The following is an 18,872-nucleotide window of genomic DNA, read 5'->3' on the forward strand; positions in this document are numbered from 1 at the left end:
ATGATTGAACAGGTTGAACCAGCTCCAGCCATTTTAATCCAACCCGAGCACGCCGGAGCTTGTCAACGCGACACAACGCGAGCGTGGGTTTTACGATCCGATTTCACTTTCGGAGGATTTCTCCACGTGTGATATGGATGACCATGTTCTGACGGCGCTGGAGGATCTTAGGCAAGTCTCATTTACTCGTACGGTGCTCTGCCGGCACCACTTTCTTGCACGTCGCTGCTGAGACGCCAGCTCTGTTGCCGATGCCGGGCCGGCACAAATCCACGCCGACATCAATCGTGCATCTGACGCCACCCGTCTATCGCCTCTCTTCTCTCTCGTAATTTCCACTTCCCTCTCGGTTGTTAAGGATAACAACGGCTGTGTTGCGATGTATTCGTGCGTGTGTGTTTCACACGCTTTCCATCGTGCGCCGACTAAAAAATAAAAAATAATAAAAGAGACCTTCGCACGGCCTGATGTGCTTACGCGAGCATTGTCTTCGTCGCGTTTCTGTTGCGCCTGGTTATAAACTTTGGTGAACACGATGTGCGTCGCAATATCCTGTTAGTCGTCGAGTTGTGCTTGTATCAAAAGAAAATATTAATCACATCGATCCGGCGTCCAACCGCACGCAGTGTCGCTCTTCGGTCGTTGCTGCCAGAGTCACCGATTGGCTCCCTTAAAGGAAAGAAAATGGAACCTATACAGTAGCAGCTGCTCGTAAACTGAAAGTCAGTCTGTGGTGAAAGCTTTTCTTTGCTAGAAAAAGCGTGCGAACCGCAATCGCACCACTGACACGCGCTGCGGCAACGGCGTGCGCCCCACGGTTTCGGTTAGTTTAGTTTCTGCAGCAGTTGAGCCCGATGCGCCAACAGCTGAGTTCGTAACGCCGCTAGATGTAAGCCTGCAGTGCTCGAGGCAGAGAGCGTGATGCAGCCCAGCGCATGTCGACTAATTGTCTTACTAAAGCTAATCGATTGCCCCGCTGGATTGATTCTTCTTGCCTCTTCTTTTTCAGCGTTTGGTTTTGGCACGTAAAACGCCAATATTTATTTTATTTATTCAGCGTTTTGAGATGATTTTGTTTCTGTCTTCTGCGTCCTAGAATTGTTTACCTGTAAGTGACGCACATTCAGGACAACAGCATTATCAGCTGCGCGACTCTTGTAGTTAGGCAAAATGAGGACTGAGACAACCTAGAACCGCTGTTTCGTCCTCTGGAATTTTCGCAAAGCCCACAAACAGACCCCTCTTCCTGTCATTATGCACCTCTTAAAACAGAAGGGTAGCCTTTGTGTCTGTGCAAGGAAGTTGCCATGCAGACCATGCTCAAATAAATAAATAATTTTATCTATTTGAACAACGAGACAGAAAAGCAACAGATGAAAGCTGCCATTCAGCAGCTTGATGAGCCCACAGCCCCCATTACAAGTGTTCACAGCAGCACAAAGACACAGATTACATCAAAATAAATGCATAATTAAGATCACATCATTAAAGTAACCAGATAAAACAATAATCACACAATGCTATAGTCGACAAACATGTCATAATGGCAAATATAGTCAAGATCGCCTTAGTCACTGCATCACAATAATTATTTGCGCAACAAGAACAACAAAAAAAGGCTGTGAAATAATGCTCTGAAATAGGAGGATTTCGTGACAATCCTGGTGATTGTAGGCACCACATTGCAAAGTCACCCTTTCTTAAGAAATACATGCGTGACCGTTCCTTCTCACATTCAAGTTCACTTACTCTTATTGCTCTCACATGGTTGTTAAGACCTTTGCCAAAGCCATTTAACTCGTTTAGGCATGGCACTATGGTTAGCCAACACTGGGAGATTATTGCTTACGATTTGTTTTTTGTTTATAGTACTTGGAGCTTTCATTAGGTTGGGGCTATTTCTTTCTGAGAAGTGCAAGTTGTCAAATCTTTTTTTTCTGTCTCTCTCTTCCTTGCCTTTGGGTGTTTGTGATTCAGGTATGATGGTCCCTTGGTCAACGATGAGCTGTTTGCGAAGGAGATTGAAGATGCCAAGTCGGTCAAGTTCACAGGGCTCGTGGCCTGGTTATCGACCGAGATCAAATCCCTCTGCAACCTGGAGGACCACGTCAATGCCATCACAGGTGTGCCTTTAGAGCTAGCACTTGCACGTGTAACGCTCGTTAGACGCGTGCGTGCAGACACCGTTGTGATAGCCGTGTTCTCGCACATGCGCTCTGCGGCCCGTGCCAGTTTATAAACAGTGTGAGTTTAGCGTTTGTTGTTTGTACCCTCCCATGGGATTGTGTCTCTCTTGTGCTACCATACTCTAGGGTGTCCATGAACGGATATTAGAGGCGTACCTGCTTTGAGCAAGTTCATTCACACCAGTTCCTGAAGGCGAAATCGGCAACAGCGGAGTCGCTGAAAAAGTCACTCTGCTGCTGCTTCTTGTGGGCTGCATTTACACATAAAGCACTGTTAATAATGTCTGTATTTATCCCACAAGAGGTCTGTTCTTAGATATAAAAAGTAAACAAAAAAAGAGCTGCCCTCCCTCCTTCCCTTTGCTGTCATGGCTGCAGGATTCTAACAAATTTTAATGTTCACAGGTTGGCAGGCATGGTGTTATCCTGTAGAGTGAACGATCCTGTAACATGTTAGGTGCAGTTAGGATTGGTCATACTGCGACAATTGAGGCATACAGTTGAACGCAGGTATAGCAAATTATTGGATATAATAGAGTACATTTAAGCCGTTTGTCACCGATGTTAGTGTCTAAAGAATATATGTGCTTGTAACGACTGTCAGAAGTGACTAAGGTATTTTTTGTTAGATGTAACTTTGTTGTAATGAGCTTGCAATTCTTGTAATTAGTCAATACCTTGAAATGCAAGAACCACAACTTTTGATGCTCTCATTACAGATGTTGATGACTGGAACACATTCTTGCTTGAGCTTAGCGCTTTCCTGAAGGAGATGCGTAAGTATTGAAGTTGGGCCCTTTTTCTGTACTTATTCTTGTTACATTAATTTTTTTACTGTTTTATGTCTATTTCTTATTTATCATTTTGTAACTGTGTGTTTTGTGTTTCTGTCAAAGCAGCATATGTCATCCCCCCTTTTTATTTTCTTTCCTCTTTCCTTGCAGAATGTCCAATAAGTGTATTGACAGATGGGCCTGTGAGCCAGAGATTAGTGTCAAAAGAAAACAGGCTGCTGCTCCTTGGTGAGTTTATCGCCCTCTACAATGTGATCTAGTCCAGTTCACCTATCACACCAAACGTTTGCAGTACTGTACTTTCTTTGCCAAGTTGCTATTGAGCATGTATAAAATCATCAATGCAGCAGTGTCAAGCTAAGAAATCATAGTACATCCTAGATTAAGCATCTTGTGATTTGAATACCGCAGCACCTGCAAAAGATGGTACTGTAACCATATTCGTTTTTGTGAATATGTATTTATCATGGTTTACAGTATGACCTACAATTAGCATAAGTATAGAGAGGGCAAAGGTGGTAATTGATCCCGTAAGCAGTTCATGAGAGCTGCAGATCACCTTGACATGTTCCATTCCATGCAGCTTAGTTACCACAATTCCTGCCAAAACATTCTAATATTGACTCTGCAAAAAAAAGAAAACAAAGATGTTGTTTATAGTGCTAGAAAATAAAGTGAGTCATGTGGAAGCATTGCCAAGGATTGGTTTGGAACATTGTCCTGTGGTGCAGCTAGTGGTGCATTTTCATGTCTGCAAATTCTGGCAGCCTATGTGGACTCAGCCAAACAACACTCCCATTTCCTTCCAGGCTTCTTGTGCGATGAGCTGCAGGCCGCACGCATGATCAAAGTGATGAACCCAAACAGCAGTGCCCTTCAGGTGCAGATGGTAAGTTTTTGCATCAGAATGCCTTTTTACACGCACGTGACAACCAAGTGTCGTGCAGTCCTTCCGACTTCTTCATCAAGGGTGCCTTTGACAAGCCACAGCAGCTTCTTCTTCTTTTCTTTTTTTTTTTTTACCTTAAGAAGATCTTGTGGGTGTGTGCATGACGGCCCTTCCAATGGTCAAATCATTGTCTTGAAAGTGGTTTGAATGTGCCACGAATAAAGGTAGGGCCCATTGCGTAAGCTTGTGGCGGTCTCAAGGATGACGGTACATTCAGAATGCAGTGCTTGTCACTGAGCTTGCATTGAAGCCGCATGACACAGTAGCCATGTTACCATTGGGTAATATGGCTGTTGCATTACCTATGTGGCTTCAGTATACAGACTCTGTGACAAGCAACAGAAAGAATGGAGGTGGTGTTTCGTTTTGAGTTCAATTGATTGATTAGGTTTTAATGTCCCAAAGCAACACATAAACTACGAGAGACACCTTACTGGAGGGCTTCAGGCTAACCTTGACAGATGGAGTTTTCCTTGTGATCGTACATGTGTACTTTTACATTTTGCCTCCTTGAAATTCAGCTACCACGGCTGGGAATAGAACTCTCGCCTCTGTGGGTAGCAGCAGGATGCCACCATGCCAGCAGCTAGAGTTGAACTTAGATTGAACTAAGTCGATGAGAATCAAGGACTGTTTAGTTGAATTTGGAACACTGTTAAATTGGAGACGCATTTAAGGGAGTTGAGTAACAACAGAAAATTTTCATGTGGTTTTTATTGGACGGCGGTCGACCCAGTAAGTATGCTATGGTGCGTCGATTCTTCCAGAGAGAAAACAATAGTAATTCGTTATGTTGGCCTTTTAATGTGATCAGTTCAAAACACACACCAAGCCGAGGGTGGCTAAGAATGTGAAAAAAAAAGGAGACTACCTCAATTCACGCCACCGAAACCTGATTTGCTGGCCTCACCGCAGACACGTGGGTAAACGCACACGCACTATGACTGTGTGGCTGAAAGCTGAGTCTATTCAGTGCTGAACGGGACAGGAGAGGGCGTCCACCTGTGGTTTCAAGAGAAGTGCACAATTTGAAGGGCCAGTTTGGCAGTTTTTGGTGACACGGTCATTGCATATCGCCTTATATCCATTGCAATGGACCGACTGGTGCACTCTTGAGTGTTTTGTGATACCACATGACCGTCAGCTCTGTATTCAGTGACATGATTAGTGTCCTTTTTTTTATGTCTGAGGCCACAGTGTACTTGGGGCACGATTGGAGATCTTTGTTGGATACGCATTCTGTTCGGTCACTGCAACGTCGCCAAGTGGGTGGTGCAAGAAATTTGTGAGAACGGGAGGGAGAGAGCAGCCAATTGGCAAGCGGTGAACTCCCTGGAAGTTGACGTGCCTCGTTTGTCGTCTGCTTGGGGACCATATACTACAGAATCAAATGTTTCTCGCCCTCTAATAAGTTATGTGTTTATATGACAAAAAAAATATTTTTTATTCTCAAACTTAAACGCGTTCTCAAATACGAATGCATATGACTAGTACTACAATTTATTAGTATTGGTTTCTCTGCAAGATCACAAGAAGAGTGGCCCACTAGATGCGTTTTTCAAGCTTAAAGATGTCGCATCGAAACATGCCACTTGGACCCCGGGTCTCGGCATGTCAGAGGGAGCCTCTCCTGTCTTTTAGTACAAACCCCATGCAAGCGATCGTGCACGCGACAGAGACATGATGGAGATGGTTGTCGCGTTCACTCGTTGCCTACAAGTCGTACCCCATGCGAGCGACGTCTCCCCAGTGTTGCCGGTATGAGGGCAGCAATATAGGCGCCGAAATTAGAGTGATGCATGCTTTACTAACTTGAGTTGATGTGTTTTACTGTAAAAAGCAGCATAAAATACTTCTGAAAGTCTTGCAGTAGGTTCTTATCCTGGCACGTATAAAAATTCAATCCTTTGCTCGTTCCGTGCGACAATCAGAAGTGCTTGAGTTATGTACATCCAGTTTCAGCTTCGCGCTATTGGCTAGTCACTCATAGCACTTCCGGACGACGAGCGACGAATTTTAGATTTGCAGAACCGAGCGATTGCGCGACAAGACCGAGCTATCTGTTCGCGCGACGGCCCAATCAGTCGCTCGTCGCTGTCGCACACAAAATCGCGCTCATGAGGTTTAGCCTTTTATGGGAGGAGCACCCCTCTCTTGTGATGCTGTCGTACCCTCTGGGGCCGAACCGTCGAGAAACACAAGCGGCGCTGGAATTCACTTTCTGCTATCTCTTGGAACGCATTTCACACCTCCTTGAGCAACGCCAACGCAACAACCGCAGCTCCCATTTCAAGCGCCGTTTTCTCGAATTATGCTTTGGATTAGATCCGAACGTGCCATTCTATAGACGGAGCCGCCGTTTTAATCCAATCCAATCCACCAGACTTGCCACCATGTGAAGCTGGTCTCGCTGCAAGTGCATGACTGCTCGCACTTCACACCTCTCTTCGCGTTCTACTTCTAGCAGATGACTTGCTTGGTCGCAAAATGATTGACAGGAGTGCGTTGTCATTTTGACATCGCCCAAAACATGGCCGCATGCGCTGGTAACTGAATTAACGCACCGAATAACAATCTCCGATCGCGCCCTTGGTACGCACTTTGGACAGTTCGCATAAAACAGGCTGTAATTATTTGTGGTGCCCTCTAGGAATTGAACTTTCATACTGTAATCATGGAGTCGACAGCTACCTAAGAAAAAGCAAGACACAAAATTGTCGGGTCAATGCTCCTGTAAAGTACTCACGCTAATAGTGTAACATTTTCTTCAACAGCGAAAAAGCATGTAGTATATGCCTACTTGAGGGGAGTGGGGCTTTGTCAGTGGTGGTGTTGCCCATCGCTTCAAACCAAACTGTGCAAACTGTATGACATCGAAATGTCGTGCAGCACTGCAATGTCACGCTCTGTGACTGTGTCAGATTTCTTGCGCATTGATGATTTTTGCCTTCTTTTTAAAGGTAAGAACTTTTCATTGCAGTGGGTTGACGCATTGCATTTTAGGCATTCTGAACACTATTTCCAGTGACGTGTCCTCCTTACTTGCAGATGCATCGTTTGCACTTGCAACCGAAACATAGTAGTAGCACGTTGCCTACTGGAAGCACAAACGTGCACAAATAATATGTAGTTTGACCTAAACTTATGTGCGCCAATTGTAGTTTTAATACTCCATGACTTAGTTATTCCCTAGAAAGCATCACAAATCAGAAACAACTGTATGGCATGATGCATGGATTGAGACTTCTGCAACACTACTTGTGTATTTCTGCACCTTTGCCTGCCAAGTATGAAACGGAACACAGTTCTGTCAAGGTTCTCATGGCATCATGTTCTGTGAGTAGTATAAACTGGGGAGCATGAACTACTCCGTTTAATTGTGGTGTAACGCCTTAACTGCCCATAACGAGTTAACTCGCCATATCAAAGGTTGCACTACCTCGTTATTGTGACATATAAGTAATGCACCATATCTTTATCTTTTTTATTCTTTTTTTAACAATAGCCTTAAAGATGGTATAGGCATTCCTGGTAGCATATATTTTAGAAAAAAAGGAAAAGGCCACATCAATGCAGGTTTAGAAATGAAAGTTCACATTTCTCATAAATTTTTTGAACTTAGTCATGGCAGTTGAGGGGTTAACTGTACGTGACAATTTTAATGCTTCATGTTGCAAACACGCTCTGAAGGTGACGTTCCAGTATGCAGGCTTGGCTATTGGCACTGGTGGGGCAACATCTACAACCAGTGCCCATTGAGATTTTCATGGTTGTCCCAAACTTGGCATTACGTCAGCAAATCAGTGGTTGAAAGAAAAAGCTGCCCCGTAACCTACGAATAGTTTTGACCTTTTCCATGTATATGCACCAAGCTGCAACTGTAAGCAAGCTGTAATTCACGAAATTTTTTTCACGAGCACGTCGCAAACACTCAATGGAAGATGTCAGCACTGCGTGCTGTAGCATTGTGTGCAGTTTGACAACTGTGGGAAGAGCAACCTTTGGGATCCATTGTTAGTGTTCCAATTCACTCGAGTCATTCTTGCACATAATTTTGTCACTTCAAAATACCACAGTTGTGAGCAGCAGAGGATGTGCTTTCATTTTTACTACAGTATTTAAACAGTTTGTGAAACAGCACCCAAAGCTTTCGAGAAATAATGTGTACTTGGCCACCCTGCAGGATGAGTCAGCTGTGGCCAAAGCCATGAAGGGCATGCTGATTACGCTCGGCTTTGGCAAGCCGCCACCAAACATCACACCTGCGCAGCTCTTCTCCAAGTCTGAGTCCAAGGTAAGCAATGAAGCATCAGCGTAGTGCAATGGTTTGACGAGTTGACAGTTCTCCATTTGCTGTGAAATGAAATTGAGGATGTGCTTAACTTGCACTCAGTGAACCCAGTGAACTGCCCAAAATGTTCTGTTCCTGTTTCTACAGTGAACATTCACCACCTCTTATGGTTCTGCCCTGTAACGAGGGCTGCTCAAAGACAATGTGAAGAAATTCCAAGCTACGAACGTATCAGACAGACCATTTAGGGATTGGCTTATGTGTGACAGGTTTACGAAGCCACTACTGAAATTTCTGCATAAGGAGAGTCTTCACACTTTTACCTACATAAACATTTAGTATGGCATAAAGCAAGCTTCACGAAAAAGAAAAAAGTGAAGTTGTACATCTTGAGTCCTCAGTGTATCTCATTGAGAAACTGTTTCTTGCATTTCAGCTAACCGACACAGTTGTTAAAACCAGAAGCAATGAATGCCCTTCCTGCATGTTTGCACTGTTGCGTGCCCTCTCCTTTGTTTCTGAAAGTTAATCGACCCGACATATCTGCTGTGATCATGTGCATGCAGGTGCGCGAGTTGGTCCCGAAGGCAGGCCCCGCAGTGATGAGCAAGCCGCTGTTCGCCGGTGGCCTCACAGAGAAGCAGTGGTTTGCGCTGTCCAAGTTGCAGGAGCAGATGCAGGACGAGTACCGCGTGCGACGTGAGACACTCATCAAGCGTCTCGACGTCACCATCCAGTCTTTCCTCTGGGCTGAGCGCCTCAAGGTATGGGCAGTTTGCCGTATGAAGCAAAGTCTGGCCGAGCAAACTGGGCCAATCCCAGAAACAGCATAGTCACGGTGGTGACTTGGTGAACCAATCCTGATACCAGCGCACAGTAAATGTATTTGTTGAGAGAGGAATGGCTGATTCACACATAGCGGCAAGGGAGGTGCTGTGAAGATTACATCATGTGCTTAGTTATGGTGTGGGCGATGCAAATTGAGAAGCGGCAGCCGGACTTGTGGCAGCAATTTTCCACACAAAAGATTTATATATTGCCGCCCCAAGAACAGTGATAGGCTTCTGGAGAGACAAGCTATAGATCCAACTCGGCTTAATATTTTCTTTTGGTGTCCATTAAGGGCATTAAGTTTTTCATATCTGGCCGTGAGAGTCTGGCGTACTTTAGAATCAAGGGCACAAAAGAAACGTACAGGCATGGTAATCCAATTTTCCCATTTAACAGGGGCCAAACTGGCAAGCATTTAGCATATTGTCACTCTAAACATTCTGCCAGGAGCACGGACCACAGCGCTGTCAAATAATCGTGCAGGGCATGGAGGACAAGATCATGAAGGCATACCAGCCAAGGCGGAAACTCATGGAGACCGAGCCCAATGTCAGTGTGGGCCACGTCCTCGCTGCCAGAGAAGGTGAGACGCCTCCGGCAAAGATCAGTGATGGCTTAACCTTCCGAGTGTCCGGTGTATTTAATGCGATAGCATTATACAAAGACATCACACACCTTGTATTCATTCATATGACGAAAAATGTGGGCCAATCCCAAAGGTAGTGCAGTCTAACACTGTCTCAAGGTAGCTGTCACGAGGTGATACTAATGTAAGAAACTAGCACGACAGAAGCATGCATGCAGTTGTGGCCTAATGGTTGGAGCATTGGGCTGCTGTACTGGAAGACAGACGTTCGATCCCACCAGCGATCAGGCATTTCTTTATAGTATTGTCAGTAGAGTCTTACAGCAAACTTGGTTTGTTGAGCATATGCTATCGCATCACAGTGTGCACGAAATCACAAGTGAGAGACAAGGTGTACAAACGTCACTTTGGTAAATGAGAGTGTACAAGGTCGCAGACATGCGTGTGGGAGCTATGGAGATATCACAATCGTTGCATACTTAGAGAGTTAGCAGTGCTAAGTTCTGGCCTAGTTTTTTTCCAGAGCGCAACAATTTCAATTTCTTTCTAAGTATAACACATAAGCAGGCTTTAAATTTAAATGCTATATATATAATGGCGCTATGTTTCTGAACCTTTTACAAGCCTTTAATCTCAAATCCCCTGGCAACATGACTTCTTTGTCGCCACCATTGCCTCTTCAAGGCACCGCATAATTAACGTTGACGAAGTCCTGTGAGTGAGAGTTCATAAGAATTTTTTTAATGTATGCATCATGCAGTAGACATGAAGGCTTTTTTGCACCAGTCTACCGTGTCAAAAAACACACGATACGAGCAGCACTGTCGTCTAAAAGCAAAATCTGCCTTAAAATTTTAGTTTGGACAACTTTTGAGTAGATGCGCAACCAGTGTACAAGTGTCCCACGTCTACGAATTATCTTGGGTGCAGCCAGAAGTGTGCATCAGCGGCCAGACGACTGTATATTCAGCCACAGCACTTGAAAGATCAAGGCTTGCGTGGCTGTACAAAACTATTATGACATCGCTACAGTTGTAGACAGCAAATATACGGCGTGGCATTGTCGGCAGTTAAGACTGTAGAATAGAGCGAAGAATAATGTTTGCATATCTGGCCACTCTGTAGGTAATGCAAACTGTCGTTGGGGACAACAGGAACTGATCAAGCTAGGGCATGTACCCTGTCAGACGTGATGTGAATAAGGCAGGCGATAATTCAAGCGGCGGATGGCGCAGATTTTGGCAAAGAGACGTGCAAGCACTGCTGCGATGTCACTATATGTTAAGAAATTGGCTTTCTTGAAAGAGCATCATCTTAGACATGATGCCATCATATAGTTTTCTATAGAAACCTCTATAGAAACCTATAGCTGCAGTAGTGCCTATGGGAGTTGCAAGCATGGTCGTTCAGCCAGCATGGGAATGACGGGTGTATTACGTGGATTTCCCTAAACTTCATCCTTGTGGCTTCAAATGGCTTTGTGACTTTTGATCATCTTCGAGAAAATGATAGGTGGTGTCCCAGTAGTGGGACCGTCTGGATAACAGATGTGGATCTTGAAGGGCTATGCTTCAGCTGTTTGCATGCGGCAGAAATGTAGGCAAGTCCATGTACTACCTGCCCTTCTCACAGTTGCTGAACAGTCGCAACGCCAAAGTTCCCTCTAAAAATTTTTTAAGGAAAATCTATGGATGCCACGTCTTTCTTTCTTTTTGCTATGTACAGTGTATCATGTGCAAAAAAGTGTGTGTTCCTCGAAATAAACTAAGCATCATGTGTTGTTGCACTGTGCATCTGTCCTTGTTCTCTTGGTGCTACTCAGTTTTTCAGTGTAACCGGCCATGGTAGTCCAGCGGCTTTGGCATTACACCACTAACCTGAAGGTTGTGGGTTCAATCCTGGTCACGGTGGCTACATTTCAGTAGGGGTGAGAAAGTGTGAGAACACGTGTGCTGAAGTTTAAGTACCTGTTAAGTACCCCCTTCCCGGCGATCAGAGTTAACCTAGAGTTCCTCTCTACGACGTGCCTCATAATCAGATCATAGGTCTGGCACATACAGTCCCACAACTTTTTGTTTTTCAGTATGAAAGCTGTCGCTGAGGTTGTTGCTGGCATGCGTTTTGCAAGGTCAGGGCGTCTGCCTGTGGCTCCCAGCATCATTCTCTTTGTTCTTTCGGCGAATTTGTTGTCACTGTAAATGTTTTTTCCCACAGACCTGACGATGCTGGAGAAGACGAGCGGCGCAGGCGTGCGCAAGAACACCAAGAGCGCCGTGAACCGTGTGCTGATCGGCATGGTGCCCGACCGGGGCGGGCGTCCCGAGGAGCAGCAGCCACCGCCTCCCGAGATGCCCAGCTGGCAGAAGCGCTCCGACGCACCGCAGGGCGGTAAGTTGTTCTATTTCTTTACAACTGTAACAAGGGCTGGCACTGCAGACGACGCGTTCTTTGAAACAGACGATGCCGATTGAGAGCATTGCGGTGCTTGCAAGAATGCTTGCCTGCCCAGTTCAGAGAAACAAAATCTGGAAGATACCTCCACAAAGACAACTTGATTATGCTTTATTTTACAGATTTACGATTCACCGCATGACCATCAAGGACTCACTTTTTCAAACATTTCGTTGCAGCTGATTTTGCCTTGACAAATTCTCAGGGCATGTTTGAGTAAAGCAAAATCCATTTCTCTGGCATTTTGCAAGGAGGACATTTCGCAGCGTCTTATCACATGAGCAAAACTGTTTTTGTGTTTCTTGCGAAGCTAATTTGCTGCTCACACTCGGCATTGTTGTGTGGTACAGTGAAACCTCATTAAGCCGTAGTTGGCCGAAGCTCGGAAAAAGTATGTACTAAACACTAGAGTAGTACTGCTTAACCGAAATGGCATGAGATCGCCGACTTACCTGTCAAAAACTGAGCTCGGAGAGAGTGCAATGAAAGGGCAAAAACATGCAGTATTTATTCACTTCGCTCGACAAAAGTGTTATTCTCGTTTGATGCCGTGGTGGCCTAGCAGCAACAACAGTGGCTTCAAACTTACTGAAGCTGTGAGCCAGCTTTTCAGCCAGCCCACTCTTCTCGGAAAACACTCTTATGGCAGATTCCTTATGGGCATTGCACATTCCCCTGCACAGGCCCAGTAGCGCTGTAGAAGTCGCAGGCCGCCTTTTTCATTGCGGGGTGCTGTTCTCGTCACGACGATTGCATTTATGAGGCTGACGTAACGCACAGCTTCTGTCAGGTCCGAGTCGACTGTGCTGTCGCTTTCCATGTCATCCTCATCACTGTCGTTAGGCGACACTGGCAACCACAGAGGCAACGATGGCGAAAAGTCAAACCTCGTAGCCGACATCATTTTGCAGTCGCAGCAGCGCTGCCAAGCAACTTCGCATTCCAAATGCCACACACCGTAGATTCCTGTTGCGTGCCATCGCCGACTTTTTCGTGCCACGTTCGATAACACGAACAATGTCCAATTTTCTTCTATGCTGAGCATCTGGTGTTTTTTATCCGAGCTTCGGCATGACAGAAGTCTTAGCTTGCACGACGGTGAAATGATGTTGATGTATCTTCACACGTAAACGCACAGGGCGCTTGGAGGCCGTTGTTCTGATCTCTGAGGCTTGTTGTTTTGCCGGGCTGCCCGATGCAGACGACACTCCGCCGTGATTGCGTAACGGAAAGTGGAAACGCTATGTGTTAATCAGTGCATGCGCAATAAGCTGGTACGGTTTATGCGGATACAAAACACATTATGTTCAATGGCCGCTGAGTCGGGGATTTGACATTACCACTTTTAAAATGAAACTACTGTTTCAGCGGGTACGGTTTAACAAGGTTTTACTTTATCTACGAAATACCCAGTATCACTTCAGAAATTCGGCTGAACTTTAGCAGCCCATCTGGACCTCTCAGCTGCCAGACAGCTGCCCACTGAATGTCTGCTCATTCTTTGTTCGGTATGTCTGCAGAAATGCTGTAAACCTGCAGCTTTACAAACTCTATTTATAAAGCATCGAGAGCTTTGGTATGAGTCTCTTTCATTCATTGCAGCAGCGTGGGTGGAAACTGCCCCACAAAAAAAAAAGCACATTCCTGAAAGACATGCTATCTGCGGTCCTCAGGTTGGCAATCTCTGCATGTAGCAGTGCAGCATCTTCCAACGGAAACATGAGTTTGAATGTAGTCGCATGCTGTGATGAAGTGTCTGATACAGCACCGTAAAACTCCTGCTGCTCCGTTGGCTTTCTCTCTCACCTGCATAATACAGCATACAAAAAGAGGCCACTGGCAACTGTCCACATGGCTGACAATGAAGATGAAAGCAAGGAATCAAACTCCACTGGTGAAGTCAAGCGTGGCCGTTTTTCTGAGGCCTGACTACTTGAGGTCACATCAAAAGCAAAAGGACATAGATGCCTTGCAGAGCACTCTGACACATGCACTGCACACAAACTCTCGCAAAAAAAGAATAAAACACATAATTAAATACAACATTTAAAAATCTTCTACTTGCCGCCTAATAAAGGCAACCTTAGAATGGCCTTGCATTCCTGCCTTCCTTTGCTTTGACCTTGAATTAGTTCTCGTTCCGCTGTGATAATGGCAGTGAACGCCATCAGTAGCTAATAGTTTGTAGAGTAAAACTTCGTTAATATATACCTGTTAATAAGGAATTCTGGTTTAAATATAGTCGTGATGAATCCCCCACCCTGTCACCACTGAACTTATTATATTGGCTGACCGCTTTCGTAGTCGTCTACCGCATGCCGAACGGTTAGTGCGCAGTATCTGCTTAATATTTCGGTGCCTGCAAGCGCGGCATTGGCGAAATGTCGTGCACGCAAACCATAGATGGTGGCCATGGCATGTTTCCTGCTCCCGTAACTGTTGGCGCTTCCACATCGTCATCGCGGACTATGTAGAAGTGGATGATGGCTGTCATGAGGGCGTCCGCAGAGAAGTGGAGCCTGACGGAGGAACTGGCTCGTGGTGTTTCATAGTTTGAGGACGCTATCGTGGCTGGCAGGCCGCCACAGTGGCAAGTGAAAATCAGATTTTTGCTGCCTGCTCGCAAATAAAACTTGTCTGCACGTGTGTTTGAGTGAGGATTAAAACGTAGTTATTTTCTGGCCGTCCATCTGCCAGTCAGTTAATTAGTGTGCCGCTTAGTGTGTCCCTGATCCGCATTCCTCGCTAACTACGTATTAACAATGTTTTACTCTATATGCTATTTGGAGCACACGTGGTGTTAATAGCAGATTGGTCATTCAGAAACCTTGCATAATGTAAGTTTCCCAACACATTCCTAATTGTTCTTTTGGCAAGCTTTCTTCTGGCGAGTGGTTTCAGTTCTGGTTTCCTGGAAGTCAAGCATTAGAATTGTGACATGGCTGGCTGAAAGCTTTCCTCAGATTTACTACTCAATAGACATTGATGGTCCTGAACCAATGCTTTATTTCTCCGGTCTCTCAAAAAGCTTATCAATTCGGGAAAAAAAAGGCCCCATTTTGTGGTCAATGCTTAAACCTAAGTTGGTGCCAACTGACTGAACAGCTTGCATGAGCCAATGTCATTGAGATTTGGTTGAAGCAGAAATGCCACCCACAGGTTCAGTCAAAAGTAGTTAAAACAATTGTCCTAGTTCTGCAACTAGTAAGGTCCAGCAAACGGGAAAAGCCAAGGTGTAAGTTTGTACTGATTTACAAACACACTATTGAACCAGCAAGAAATGTAAGGGTTTGCTTGAACCACAAACAGCTTTCTTTGTGTGCTGATGTTCCCCCATGGAAGCAACTGTCCCATTTTGTGTTTAGATGCGACAGGTCATACAGATGTTCAGCAATTGGTCACATACTCATAAATTATTAAAAGTAAACGTCTATAACAACTTGAGTAAAAACTATGCGATGAAACATGGACAGAAGATAGGTACAGAAAAAGCAGGCACGAGCGCAGGTCTAAAGCTGACATGCACAAGCTGGCCTGATACAGTGTTTTACTGCAAGAAGCCACAAATATATTGCAATGAACCTGTTGCAACTAGAAGCACTTGAAAACATAAACGAGACGCATGAACAAAATAGTAGACATTCAAGTGTGAAGAAGCACTAACAGCTTCACTGTGTATTGTGTTGTGATTCTGGGAAGCTGCAGAAGTCTACTGGTGTTCTATATTCGCATTTCACTGTGGCCTTCTAGAGAATGCCAATATCCTCCTGTTGACATAACTGTATCAAGTATCAGTGCCAATGAGACTAGAGATCCAAGTGTTACAGCAGCAATACTATGTAGTTGGAAGCACGCCTGAATCAACGTGAAAAAAAGCAAGCGACTTCCAGCAATGTTTTTTTGCCCGACTTTTCAGTGCATTGAAGCATATCTGCTCGAGCAGTATGATAAAGAACAGCCCTAAAGCTTTGACAAGGCTGTAGAGGCTAGACACATGCATGCCCTGCAAGAAAGCGCTCAGTGCGACTGTGCAACGATAAAGCTACTTGTTGTTTATTCACATGTCAGATTCGAATCCACAGATGACGAATAATCAATGCTTAAAAACAATTTTGGTATTCCCTCTCAATGTATTCGTGACTGTATGCACCAAATTCCTGCAGGCCGCGGAGGTGGGACAAGCTACTCAACCGGCCGCGTCCAAGGTGCCGGCTGGGACGACCAGAGGAGAGGCGGAGACGGACGAGGCGATGGGGGCTACGGCGGCGGTGGCTATGGCCAGAGGGACCAGAGAGATTCCAGGGGAGGACACGGTCGGGACGGAGGCCACCGTGGCGGTGGTGGCGGCGGCTACAGGCAGCAAGACAGCTATGGAGGCGGTCAGCAAGGAGGCTACGGAGGCGGCGGCTACAAGCAGGATAACTATGGCCAGAGAGATGGACACAGTGGCGGGGGAGGGAGAGGAGGCTACAGAGGGGGAAGGGGAGGCCGGGGAGGAGGAAGACAGTACGACAGATGATCATGCGACACTTCGGGTTAACGTGAACAACATGCTTTGGGGAGCATGGCCGGGGAGTTGGGGCCTAACCGATACATTATGGTCGTAGTTTTTTGGAATGTGAGAGCCATTTCTTCGTGGGGGCACGCATGCAAGATTATAAAAATATTTCGCTGTAATACACATTCTCAGTAGACAATCCCAGGAATTGTCTGCTGAGGAGGTGTAAAATTGTAGATGTGTACGCATTTAGAGACCTCCAGCAATGTTGGAGACTTGGAGCTGAAATTGCGCACACAGGTCTGCATGCACGTGTTGCAATAGATCCTGAAACTGAGCGTAGTCAGGCCTTTAGGACAAAAATATGAATGAATGTCTGAGCATAGTCAGGCCTTTATGACGAAAAAATGAATGAATGTCTGTGTGTAGAGATGGAAGGGCACTAGCAGAAACGAATTGTGCATGGTGAATGTATCATTCGGCTAGCAGAAAATGAAATAGAGGGAGGCCATTTAATAATGTGCCTGCCACTCGTAAATTATTGAATAGCATGCATGTTTTTGTTGTATGTTCCTGGTGTGCAGCCAAAGCTATTTGTATGAAGTGTGTGAGTGAATTAAAGTGACCAGTGGAACTTTGCATTACAAAACTGTTGTGTGTTCTATCAGAGTCGCAACTTTGTGGGTTGCGACTCTGCCCAACTCTACCTAACTGCCTCACGTGCATACTATTCAGCACAATAATGCACGATTAAGTTTAATTAAAATCCTGGGGTTTCTACATGCCACAGCCACAATATGATTATGAGGCACGCCATAGTGGAGGATTCGGTATTCATTTTGACCACCTGGGGTTCTTTAGTGTGCATCTGAATCCAAGTATACACAATCGTTTTTGCATCCCACGCCCATCGAAAGGCGGCTGCCGTGGCTGGCATCGAACCCTCGAGCTGAGCAGTACAACACTGTAGCCACTGGGCTACCATAATGCACAGCTTTTGTAAAACATTCCAAGTCCACTGCACACATCTTGGTGAGCTGTTGCAGAGCTCTGTGGCAAGGCCCTGCTCCAACCTCAGCGGTGTAACAAGAACTGCTGCTACAATCTATCCGAGCTTTTAAACAGCAGGAACTTTCACGGGGACCCCATGACTTGGCCAAATGACAGCTCCAGTCATGCGCAGAGTGGCTTCGCAACTTTCGGCAAAGGCTGTACAGGTGCTACAGATATCCCTCTACTTGCAATCACCTCCACCATGGTGACGTTAGCATGCAGTTCCCTTAGCAGAAGAGGGCACCTGCCGTTCCATCTGATTAAGTTGCATCAATTGACGATTTGCAGAAATTATTTTGTGCATGCACGGACATGGCTGTCATGAACTCCTTCTACATGGTTAGATATAAAAAGAAGACGGAACAATCACTGCAGACTAAGCGAGACTTGAGATGCCGTTTTGTGGTGCTTGCAATCAAACTTTTTCATAAAAAATGCCGGCTAGGACATAAATGAAGTGTACAACTTTCCTTTGGACAGATTCAATTTTGTCAATATCAGATTTTTTGTGTGGGTTCCATACAAACAAGCCATACTACAGTACCGGGCAAATACAAAGGCTCGTATGAGTTTTACAGGTGAGGAACATCGTATTAGTAGGGGGCTGAATGTTGGGAACATTGCAGATAACCTAGCTTTTTGAGCATGCTGTTGCTCGTCTGTTCTTTGTGATGAGACCAAGATAAATTCTTTGAGAAAGGAAGACCAAGGTATGCATGCTGCAACACATTACCTAGTGGAGAACAATTAAATGAGTTAGTGAATGGAAATGGCAAAGGGTGTTTCATAATTGACACAAGCTGTTTTAACATTAATTAATTACCATTTAATTTAGCAAAGAAATTAACATCTGCCAAGTTGTACAATGAGCAGAATGATGCAGATGAATCATTAAGGATGTTGAGATCACTTATGTTTGATAGTATGGCACATACCCAATCATTAGCTTACAAGTAAACTTTAACAGAGAGAGAGAGGAACAGCTTCATGTAGTAGCCTGCAGAACGACACCATGACTAAATGGCGCCGTGACGCGGGCCCTGACGTCTTCTCAGCGGGTGGTACAGTAATGTTGCACCGTGAATCGTTTAGTATATACATTAAAGGCCTGACAACTATAGTGAGAACATGTTGCGAGATGTTGGATATGAAATGATCATGATTTATAGTGATATAATCCAGTGTGCTGATTGTGATTTAAGTAGAAATTATAATGTTAAATTGGAACAGCAA

At 45.1% G+C, this 18,872-nt stretch overlaps 1 protein-coding gene across 1 annotated transcript; it reads left to right on the top strand.

Annotated features, from left to right (window-relative positions):
- Nucleotides 1–15: 15 nt before the first annotated feature.
- LOC142587672 (protein FAM98A-like) lies at nucleotides 16–17,235 on the top strand. The gene is made up of 10 exons (XM_075698835.1): nucleotides 16–171; nucleotides 1,978–2,123; nucleotides 2,906–2,962; nucleotides 3,131–3,208; nucleotides 3,790–3,869; nucleotides 8,113–8,223; nucleotides 8,787–8,984; nucleotides 9,535–9,634; nucleotides 11,852–12,025; nucleotides 16,252–17,235. The coding sequence occupies exons 1-10, from the start codon at nucleotides 134–136 to the stop codon at nucleotides 16,605–16,607; spliced, it is 1,338 nt and encodes a 445-aa protein (XP_075554950.1). The 5' UTR covers nucleotides 16–133; the 3' UTR covers nucleotides 16,608–17,235.
- The last annotated feature ends 1,637 nt before the right edge of the window (nucleotides 17,236–18,872 follow it).

This window comes from Dermacentor variabilis, chromosome 7 (assembly GCF_050947875.1).
Source record: "Dermacentor variabilis isolate Ectoservices chromosome 7, ASM5094787v1, whole genome shotgun sequence".
In the NCBI taxonomy this organism is placed as follows: domain Eukaryota; kingdom Metazoa; phylum Arthropoda; class Arachnida; order Ixodida; family Ixodidae; genus Dermacentor; species Dermacentor variabilis.

Excerpts from the sequence above, each read along its gene's own strand:
- LOC142587672 (XM_075698835.1), top strand. The coding sequence starts at position 134 with ATGGATGACCATGTTCTGACGGCGCTGGAGGATCTTAG. Across the intron at positions 3,209-3,789 it reads AAACAGGCTGCTGCTCCTTG|GCTTCTTGTGCGATGAGCTG; the intron begins GTGAGTTTATCG and ends ATTTCCTTCCAG. Across the intron at positions 12,026-16,251 it reads CTCCGACGCACCGCAGGGCG|GCCGCGGAGGTGGGACAAGC; the intron begins GTAAGTTGTTCT and ends AAATTCCTGCAG.